Below are 11409 nucleotides of genomic sequence, written 5' to 3'. Positions count from 1 at the left end.
TTCCATTCTTCTCAGAGTCGTCCACAGTTTGTTATGATCCACACAGTCAAATGCCTTTACATAATCAATGAAACACAGATAGACATTCTTCAGGTATTCCCTGCTTTCAGCTAAGATACATCTAACATCAGCTACAATATCCCTAGTACCCCCACCCCTTTTAGACCCAGTCTGGACTTCTGGCAGTACTCTGCTGATGTGCTGTGCCAGTTGTTTTTAGATAATCTTCAGTAGAATCTTGCTTGCATGTGAAATCAATGAGATCGTTCTATAGTTTCCACACTCTGTTGCGTCACCCTTCTTCAGAATGGGAACAAATATAGATCTCTTCCAGTCAGTTGGCCAAGTGGTTGTTCTCCAGATTTCTTGGCACAACTTGGTGAGCACATCTGTTAGCTGAAATATGTCAGTTGGTATACCATCTATTCCTGGGGCCTTATTTTTTGCTATTTCCTTCAAAGCAGCTTGAACTTCCTTTATCACCCTAGGCTCTTGCTCGTATGTGATTTCATTAAAGTCTTCTGTGTCTACAAGTTTCTTTTGATACAGTGTCTCAGTATATTCTTTCCATCTTCTTGTATACTTCCTGGATCATTCAATACTCTGCCTAAAGCATCCTTGATTATAGCAACTCGAGGTTTCAATTTGTTCTTCAGTTCCTTGAGCTCAAGAAATCCTGAGCAAGTTCGACCCTTTTGATTTTCGGACTCCACTCCTTGCACATTTCATTGTAATATTTTGCTTTGTCATCCGTGCTGCCCTTTCGAATCTTCTATTCAACTCTTTAGTATCTTGAATTCTTCCTTGTGCTTTGGCTTCTCTGCCCTCCAGTGCAATCTTCAGAGTTTCTTCTATGTGAAAGAAAAATAATGCTGAAGAAAAAGGGGATATAGTGAAAAGGGGATATAGAATATGAGGAAGCCTGAAGGAGACTGAAACTATTCTGACCTCTTGGAACAGAACCTGAGAAAGAGAAAGTGAATGGGGTGGAGGACAGAAGACAAAAGAAGGGATATGTGGCATACATAGCAACAAGGTTACATATAGTGCCATGCTCTACCAGTTTTCCTAAAACTAGGGTTATTGCTTGTGTATTGTTAAATTGGAACTGACTGGTGAAATGAGATGAAATTGGGTTTTCAGATGCAGTTAATCACATGGGAGTAGTTTACTCATCTCTCTCTCCTATAGACCAGCTGGTGGATTTGAAACATGTGTCTTGAGGATTGCAGTGTGGCTTCTTACTACAAGGTCACCAGAGTTCCCTTTAGTGACCATGCCAATGATCATTGATATGAATGTCTTTTGAGAGTGCAGGTTGTTGTTGGTATGTGCCAGCAAGTGAATTACACTCATAGCTGACCGACCCTCCAGGGGGTTTTAGAGACTGAATTGCGTGGGAGGAGATTGCCTCTCTTTCTCTTACAGAGCAGTTAATTTCATGCTTTTGGGTTGCAGCACAATTCCTTACCACTAAGCCACAGAGCTCCCTGAGAATGTAGCAGACATTCTTGATAATTATAGCGTGATAAAATGTTAAACAGCAACTGTCTCAGGGATGGAAGGTAACCTATGCTATACTGTTCTTTTATTGTTTGCCTTTTCAACCGAGAACTCTGTAGCATCCATCTACTAACTTTCCATCTCTGGTTTCCATTGTTTTCTGTTCCATGTGTTAGCCTTTTAATATTTTTCTTTTTACTCATCTAAACAAAGCTTTATTTTATTATCTCTACTTGATTATTATCTTTTTAAGGGCAGTTAATTAATGTTTTATTTCTTGTATTTTTCAGTAGAAAGCTTTATCTGACATCTGGTTGCTATCTGTGAATCAATTAATGAGAATAAGGACAATACAAACCTAAGAAAAATGAGCTCCAATGAGAAATCACTGATAAATGGGTGATTTTCCTTAAGCTGTAGCTATTGTGGTACAGTCCCTAGGAAATTGAATTGCTAACCTAAAGGCCATGCCTCTCTGGTAGTTTGAATTTATGAATGAATAATTCTGCAGGAGAAAGATGAGCATTTTCCTGCCATTTAATTTATTGCTTCAGCAACTCAGTGAAGGTTTGGGTCGAATCCACTGGAAAGCAGTGATAGTGTTTATGCTGCCCCTTCTAGCCCCTCTGCACGTCTGATGGTAGCAGAGCTGGAATCAATACTATGGTAGCTGAAGGCTTGTCCTATGTGCACTTGGGAAGGCCACAGAGCCAGCATTCTCCTCTCAGTGCCCACAAAAATTGCAAAAGGTTTAATGAAATCATGTCATCCAGACCCGTTTATCTCTACTGGGAAATTTCAGAGAGAAATGGTAGGGTGTCGAGTTTTCTTGTTTTCCAGAATGACTGTATTTGCTGGCATTTGACCGCCTGGAAGAGGATAGTTTCCTTTTGTCTTAGGGCTGCTCAGCATGTGTGCAACTGAAGTTTTATGGGTTTACAGGAGAGTTTCTAACTAGTTCATTTGGAGTAACAATATTCATTATTCTTGGTCTTGCATAATAAATTACTTTAAAAAAATTTTTTTAATAAAAGATAATACATTCTCTTAACTGTTTCTTGCAGTTTATCCTGAGTGTCAGGCTGGATTATAGGATCTCATATATGCTCTCTATATATAAAAAGGAGTTCGGAGAGAGCAATGAAAATGCTGAAATGTCTGCCAGTGGCTCGCCGGACACATTACTACCATCAGGTAACACCTCAATTATTGTGACAGCCTTTACACTCTGTAACATGTCTTTCTGAGAACTTGAAAATATCTTTCTTTTCTTTTTCAAAACTTAAGAATACTTCAATGATAAGAAAATGTAAAAATAATCTCCACCTATGACATGAAAGAACAGACTTACATTAAATAATGTGCTGAGAATAGGATGAAATTATAAGCTGTTATTTAGTGCCAGCTCTTCTCAATACATTTCTTTTGTAATCTTCACACCTCTTTGCCATAGACAAGCTATTTCTTTGTGCCATTTTACAGATGAGTAAAATAAGGTCTGAGGGATTAAGCTACTTGCTAAAGATCATGAAAAAGAGTGCAGCAGGGGTCCTCACTGTAATCTATTTAAGCTCACAGTCTGATGCCAGGGGAATGAATTTCTCCGCCTGCATCAAAGCGCAGTTTGAAATGCAGCTGTCATAAGGAAAGGTGCTTTTAAGCACCACCACCCAAATGGAGTCAGTCCTTGATGTTCCCCACTGGCTGATACATGTACTGGTTGTACAATGCACTGGTTGTACATTTTCACTGTGTATGCACTACAGATGGGAAGCTTCACTTGTCATGTTTAAGAAATGTCACGATGAACCGCTTCTTGTGTTTGAGTGTTGAAATATCACGAGAATATAAAAATGATGTAAAAATGTTATAACTGTGGTAAGAACGTTGAAAACTAACGAATATTAAAAGACCATTTTCAGTATAGTTCTGGCCTGTCAGGGAAGGTTGAAAGCTGTAACTTGATAAAGACTTATACAGTTAACAGTGTTGGAGTTCCACTCCCCCCTGTTGTTGTTTGTTTTGTTTTGAGGCCAGGTTTGTATGCAGATATAAAAATATTCTCCTAATGCCATGCAGTGCTATAAACCCTCCTCCTCTATTTGCTCTAGTTAGCTTGACAGGAATGGTTCAATAACTGTAAATATGCAGTAACAACAGGGACCTCATCTGCGTGGACCTCATCACACACTGTCTGCATCATCAGAATCACCTCTAAGGCTGCATGCCTCTACAGACAGGGTTAAGCGTGGCTAAGTGAGAAGTCCTTTTTGGCACATTCACAACAGTGTTGCTTTTATGCTTCCCAGAAGTTCAGAACCCCAAAGTGCTGCTTCCAGGAATGATATGGCAGAACCAGAAAATCTTGCTGGCGGTTGCATTGACAGTGGCATAAAAATTATTGGCTCCCAGAAACCTGACTTCTGGAAACATGAGCTCTAAGTGTCAGTAAAGGACAAGAGGAAAAAGCTAGGTGCACATCAGAAGACAGTCCTCTCTGATTTACCTGATTTTTTCCCAGTTTTCAGAAGAGATGCGTATCTGAGAGGATTATTTTTCTTTTCTTACATCTAGCTGTTTTCTTTTTATGCTTACTTTGGGTGACAAAGAAATGGTATATTTGTCATTTAAATATGTCAACCTAGTAAGAATATTTTCAAGATATTAATAGTAGGAAAGAACGAGAACTTTCTCAAAATAGAAAATAGAACTTGAAATAGAAAAAAAATTATACAATGGCCCCACCTTGCCTTGGCTACGAGAAAAAGCTATGGCTGTTTTACAAGTACATTTTGGCGAAAGACTATGTTCTATGGATTATAGCAGATAGTAACTAATGCACTTCCATGTCATCACCCATGCAAATGGCTATATGTTTATATTATGTATCCAATGATATGTGTACAAACATAGGGTATAATACATAATATAGATACAGAACCTTTATAAGTAATACTTTCTGGTCTTTAAGTGTATCTTAGATCATAGTAATAGATACTCAAAGAACTGTCAATTTCATTTTCAATTATTGATGTCTAACGGGATCTGTAGTAGCCTAAGGGTAGTTGTTGCAAGCTCAAAGACAGGAGGTTCAAACCTACTAGCCTCTTTGCAGGGGAAGGCAGACAGTCTCCTCCTGTGCAGTATATAACATTTGAACCCCTGCTAACGGGTCAGCTTGGAGTCATTTCTAACTCAGTATCACATAACAGCAAACAGCAGCAGCAGCAGCAGCAGCAGCAACAACAAGAAGTGTAATTATATAATAATTAAAACAGTTAATTTACTTTTGGTGGGATAAAAAAAGTAAGAAAAAAACACTATTCAGGCAAACATAAGATTACTGTAAATATTAGAAGTTTTAGCTGTTGTTGTGTACTGTCGAGTTAGAATAGACCCATAGTGGATCCTCTGGCAGCTTTTTAGAGCTAGTTAATCACGTGGGAGGAGCTTGCCCATCTCTATCCCATGGAACAGCAGGTGGTCTTGAAACACATGCCTTTAGGATTGCAGAGCAGCATCTTGCCACTAGCCCACCACACGTTCAATTTAAGATATAATAAAAAAATAAAAATATTATGATTTATCTTTACAGCTATCGTTCCTGATATAGATGAAATTGCAGCTCAGGCAGAAACTATGTTCGCTGGAAGGTATAGTAGTATTGATATATCTTTATGTTAAAGGTGAATAAGATTTTACTTAAATTTTTTATCCACACCTTGCTATTGTTCATCCCTTATTTATTTTCATGCTTTCTATTATTACTACAAAATTTTTGCCAGAAGTGGAGCTACTGATGTGTGGTAAAGGTGAAAATATAGCTTTTCTTTACATCATGTTATAAAAGCAGAACTCCCAAAATTCATTACCATGAAATCAATTCCCACTCATAGTAACCCCAGAAGGCAGAATAGAACTATCCCATAGATTTACCATAACTGTCTTTCTATACATATGCACACTGTCATACTTTTCTTTATTGGAGTTACTGATGAGTTTGAATGGCTGACCTTTCAGTTAGAAGTTGAACCACTTTTAACTACTATGCCTCCTCAAAAAAAAAAAAGAAAAGAAAAGAAAAAAGTGAGATGACATCAGTGTATTGGACTTTGCATTGGTTTTCTTTCTCCAAATAATCATAGCATAAGAATACCATTTAACTCTCCTGGTCTCCTGGAAAATATTGTTTCTCTGCATCTTAAAAATTGGAGGCAAGGAAATAACTTCTTTTAATGCTATTATTAACTGATATGTGAAAAATAAGACTATTTTCTGCCCATTGGAAATATCTATTATTAAAGAAAAAACAATGCCTCTGGCATGACTACCCTCTTACTGTCAGGAACTCTGTCATTTATATTTAAATTTGTTTTACTCTTTTTCGCAAATGAAACTTGTAGCAGTCAAAAAGAAAATGTTAAAAGAAAGAAAGAAAGGTAGCTATCCAAGGCAAACACTATTGAATTTCTAGAGAATATTTTATTATTGATTTGACATGAAAACCTTAAGAAATAATCTATAATTAGTGCTTTGTTCTAGTTTTATTTTTGGTAGAGAAAGAAGAATAAAGAATTATAAGACTCAAATAAAATAAAGAATTATAAGAATAAAAAAAGGATTTTTAGTTCTTGTGAACTTTACTTAATATGTAGTGTCACTAGAAAAATATATTCTAAAAATAATAGCTATCACATTTGACAATAAACTGTTTTTTTCATATACAGTGGCCAGTGATGTTACTTATTCCAATCATGTTTTGCTACTTTGATTTAATCAATTAATAGAAAACTAATTGTCTGTTGTTAGTTGACTCTGACATAAAGACTCCCAGAGATTTTATGGACAACAGAACAAAATGCAGCTCATTTCTTTGTCATCCCCATAGTTACTATCGTGTCCAAGTCCATGTTGTGACTGTTTTGCTAACGTGTCTCACTGAGGGACTCTCTTACCCTGCCTGGTCCTCTGCTTCACCAAATATGCTCACCAGTGAATTGTTGTTCTGCATCATACATTTAAAGCAATTGCTTTAGACAAAACTTTTTAGTAAACCTTTGACCTTCATTGGTTAATTTGTGGAAGTGTATTGCTAGACCTTTTTTTCCCTAGTCTTCAGTCTTTTCTAAAATTTGCTTATCTTGGGCCGTATTATTGGCCCATAAGTGCTTTTTGATTCTTAATCAAATTATTTTGGATGCTTAATTTTTATTAGGGTCTCAATGCCCAACTCATTCTAGTCAGCTTAAACTGATTCTCATCAGTTTAAGTACTAGAAGTCCCTCATCTTGGAAGCCCCTTCAGCCCTTAGGGAAAAATTAGACAGTTAATCACCCATCTTTTCAAGTGTGTGTGTTTCCTCATCAATTAAATGAAGATGGGGGAATAAAGTAAAAATGTTTTACTTTTTAAATAGCCTAACTCTAGGGGGAAATAGAATTCTGAGGATCTATATCCATTTCAAGAATTAATTTGATCACTAAATAATAGATGTTATGTAAATAGAAGTTATGTTAGAATTATTTTTTTGCTTTATAGAAAGGAAAAAACCCCAGTTCAACTGGATGATGAAGGTGGCAGGACATTTCTGCGGGTGCTCATCCACCTCATCATGCATGATTATCCTCCTTTGCTGTCAGGAGCTCTGCAGCTGCTGTTCAAGCATTTCAGCCAGAGAGCGGAAGTGTTACAGGCGTTTAAACAGGTACTGATGAGGGACTGTCACAGCGCGATGGGTGAGGCTCTGAGAATGCTGTTGGTAACATGCACCCTGAGTGAGAATGTGTGGCTTTTCCTAAGGACATTGTTTATTTGTTGGTTTGTTTATACATGTATACATACATACAAACATACATACTTTTTAAAGCATGAGTGGCCTTGACTGATACCAAAATGCGATCTGTTGTAGAAAGCATTTCCCAAACAGGATAGTTAGTTAATATTTTTCTTATAAATTACAGATATTAGGATTTAGGAAAGCACTTGGGTATAATACCAAATTAGCAATTTTGTTGCCACAGCTTGCATTTTGGTGCAGTTTCCACTGATAAATTTGGGCAAGACAAGCAATAATCCTGAAATAAATGTTTTTAACTAAATGACACATCAGGCTAAGATGATAACTGCTTTGGACGTCATTATTTTTCTTTTTTATCATTATATAAGGTACAGATCAGTAATGCCTACATGCTTATATGACTTATTAATATTGAAGGGAACTTTGACCTTTGTGAGGAAGTTGTTGTTGATTGATTTGGAGTCGAGCACGACTCATAGCGACCCTCTGAACAAAAGGCCTGAAGCTCTTCTACAACTATTGACATTTATCAAAGTTCATAGAGTTTCCAGAGGCATTTTGTTTAGGAAGTGGATGCCAGTATGAGGAAGTTATGTGTAAATATATTACTTAGAAGGCTAGGAATATGACTATAAGGAGCACTGATGACTTAGTGGTCAGGAGTTCACTGCCAACTCAGTGGTTGCTGGTTCTAATCTGCTGGCTGCTCCATGAGAGAAAGATGGGCACTTTCCTCCCATGCAGTTTACTGCCTCTAAAAACCAGCTGGAGGGTCTCAGCTATGGTTGCTTTCCAATTTGATGGTACCTATCAACAACAATAATGTGTATGTAATTATATATATGTCACTTACTATGTAGTTAAAGAAAACTTTCAGGTTAGATTTTATATATCTCTTTTATCCCCACTTTTGTCTATTGCTTTCTAAATAGGTAAAAATCTCAGCAAATTGATTTACAGATATTTTAGGATATCTTTTAACTTAAATTACTGAACTATATCTTTTATAGTGCTATTTTCTTTTCCCTTTAAAATTTTTTCTAACATGAGAATATATTAGTTAGAGTTTTAAGATGGTTCCAGGTGAATTTTCATGGTTAATAGACATCTAAAATAATCATTAAATTTCCCCAAACACTAAATTTTTGCAATTCAACTAAATTCAACTCATTGCCATTAGATTGGAATTGATTCATAGCTGAGCCTATAGTGGTTTTCATGGGGTGTAAATCATGTGGGAAGAGATTGCCATCTTTCTTTTATGGAACCATTGGTGAATTGAAACTGCTGTGAAATGTGCAAGTTTTGTGTTGGAAGTGTAACTCTCTACAGACTATGCCACCATTAAGCCTTATCGAAATGACAAATATGTTTATGGACTTGGGAATTTAGGCATAATGGAAGTAGGAATAAAAGAAATTCTGTAAGTGAGTTAATACTTCTAATTCTTCTATTTTCAGGTGCAATTGCTGGTCTCCACTCAAGATGTTGATAACTATAAACAGATCAAGGCAGATCTAGATCAGCTTCGACTCACTGTGGAAAAATCTGAGTTATGGGTTGAGAAGAGTGGAAGTTACGAGAATGGGGAAATGGGGGAAAATCAAGTCAAAGGTGGTGAGGAGCCAAATGAGGTTGGTTTTAAAAATCTATTTTTAAGTAATCCAACCAATGCCTTTTCATTCATGTTGTCACTGTTAGGTTCCATGAAGTTCTCCAGCTCCTAGGAACCTGTGGACAACAGCTTGAAACATTGCCTATCATGCATCGTCCTCATACTCTCCACCAAAATCACACCCATTGTTGCTCATTCTTGTAAATAATATTTGTGATTATATGCCTTATAGTCAAACCTATTTATAAACCTTTTTTTTGAGCAAGAGAGTATATAATTTCCATTTGCTAAATCACTTGGTAAGTCTATGCTTCATTTAATTCTTGTTGATTTCTACTACTCTTTATGACATCTGTTTAATTTTTAACTCTCCTTTACATGGTAAATTTTATAATCAAAAGAGAATTAGAAGAAGAGAAGAAAAAAAAAGAGAGAAGGTGCTGAAATTTGAGGGAAGGCTTAACTTTTAGTTGTCAACATTCACTGAGGTTATTTATTGCCAAACCGTAAAAAGATTCTGTAAAAATTATTATAATATTCTTATATAATAGTAAATAAAAATATAAGTGGAAGGACATTATGCCACGACAAATGTCCTAGAAACCTATGCTTAATCAGAAGTATAGTCAAGTGATGATCTTATGTTTTCTTTTAAAATAAATTTTAATGTTTCTTTTAAAGCAGTATTTTAATATATCGGATTAGATGGACTACTAACAAATTAAAAATTAACAACCCTTACATATATATCTGGTATTTTATTTAGTTTTGTTTTTCATTTGTAAGAATGTAAACTATTTAGAGCTTTATCTAGCTCAAGTTTTGTATTTGCTGGAGTATTCAAAGCATTTTAGTGTAGTGGGTGATGCTAGAGCAAGAAGTAATTAGAGTAATCAAATTATGCTAAAAATTCTGAAAGGTACTGAGAAAGAGACTTGATGCCTTTGTGGTGCTGGAGAAGAGTATTGAGAATACCATGGACTGCTAGGAAAACAAACAGATTCATCCTGGAAAGGGTTAAACCGGGTGACTCATTGGAGGCAAGGATTCTGAGGCTCCGTCTAACATACTTTGGACATGTTGTAAGGAGGGACCGGTTCTTGGAGAGGGACAGCATGCTTCGATGGTTGTATCGGAGACAGTGAGATTGGCACAGGACAGAGCAGAGTCTAGGGCTGTTGTACATAGGGTCGCTATGAGTCGCAAGTGACTCGACGGCACATAACAACAATTGTAACTAAGAGGTTACTACTTTTTACCAGTTTGCACTAATTATCACTTACCTACACAAAAGTTTTAACTGTTAAGAATTTTTTTTCCATTTGATAATTTAAGAAAGTAGAATTTATATTCATGGATAATTTTTTTGACTAGTCTACTTAAATCACACACCATCACCACCTCCAACCAAAAGATTTATACCCTTGACAACAAATGAAGAACTGACATGAGTTATCATTGATTCCACTATAGAAGGGTTTTGATTTCTCATTCTTCTATTACATATTTAGTAGTTGTTATAAACCAAGCTTTGGTGGCCTGGTGGTCAGGAGCTCTGCTGCTAATCGAAGACGTGCAGGTCAAGTCCACCAGCTACTGTGTGGAAGAAAGAGGAACAGTCTCCTCTCATGTAGTTTGTAGCCTCTGAAAACTCATGAAATAGTCAGTTATGAGTTGGGCTCTATGCTATGGCACATATCAAACAACATCACCAAGTCTAAATAACATCACCAAGTCTAAAGATATTATTGTGCTTTGCTTAAAGCATTTAGGTGCTAATCAAAAGTTTGGTGGTTTGAAATCACCAGCCACTTGTGGAAGAAGGATGAGGCAGTCTACTTCTGTGAAGATATGTATATCCTTCAGAACCCAAAGGGGCAGTTTCAGCCTGTCCTTCAAGGTCACTGTGAGTTGAACTTAACTTTATAGCAGTGGATATGCATTACATCTTAGACATTTGCATATGTGACATCTCTTTTGATGTCACAGCACTATCTGGAGATGTAAAATTTTCTCAGTTGTACTGAGAAACTCAAAGAATCCCAGTTTCTTAATGTCATTCAGCTCAGTGTGATTCAATCGAGATTTGAATCTTTTTTTTTTAAATAAATTACAAGCTATTTAATGTAAGATTATATCTTCTGACATATTAAGATATTAATAGATGTGTTCACAAATTGTAGTGCCTCTTCATTCTGAAAATATCTATTCATATATTGTTGGTTGTTGTTTTGTACTGTCAAGTCAGAACTAACTCATAGCCGACCTTCCAGTTTTCAGAGGCAGAAAATCACATAGGAGGAGATTGCCCATCTTTATCTTTGGAGTAGCTAGTGCCTTTAGTTTGGGTACTTACTGCTAGGCCATGAGAGCTCCCTATCTATTTCTTATTTTTATCTTTTATGAGGACTTTTATGGGTGACACAAAGCCAGCTACAGAGGAGGTAGAATCAGATGTTTGCTGAGGACAAGGAACCTTCTTTGCTTTTCACAG

General features: G+C 36.4%; 1 protein-coding gene across 1 annotated transcript in view; it reads left to right on the top strand.

Moving 5' to 3' along the window:
* The window catches only part of ITPR2 (inositol 1,4,5-trisphosphate receptor, type 2), a 732333-nt gene that overhangs the window by 286515 nt on the left and 434409 nt on the right, over positions 1 to 11409 (top strand). Inside the window, exons 23-26 of the mRNA XM_006895058.1 lie at positions 2568 to 2697; positions 5099 to 5156; positions 7042 to 7207; positions 8761 to 8934. Coding sequence (XP_006895120.1) covers positions 2568 to 2697; positions 5099 to 5156; positions 7042 to 7207; positions 8761 to 8934 — 528 coding nt within the window. The remainder of the gene's footprint in view (positions 1 to 2567; positions 2698 to 5098; positions 5157 to 7041; positions 7208 to 8760; positions 8935 to 11409) is intronic.

Source organism: Elephantulus edwardii, unplaced genomic scaffold, assembly GCF_000299155.1.
Source record: "Elephantulus edwardii isolate Elephantulus edwardi_28Jun2011 unplaced genomic scaffold, EleEdw1.0 scaffold00157, whole genome shotgun sequence".
NCBI lineage: Eukaryota > Metazoa > Chordata > Mammalia > Macroscelidea > Macroscelididae > Elephantulus > Elephantulus edwardii.
This window is presented reverse-complemented; position numbering and strand designations above follow the sequence as displayed.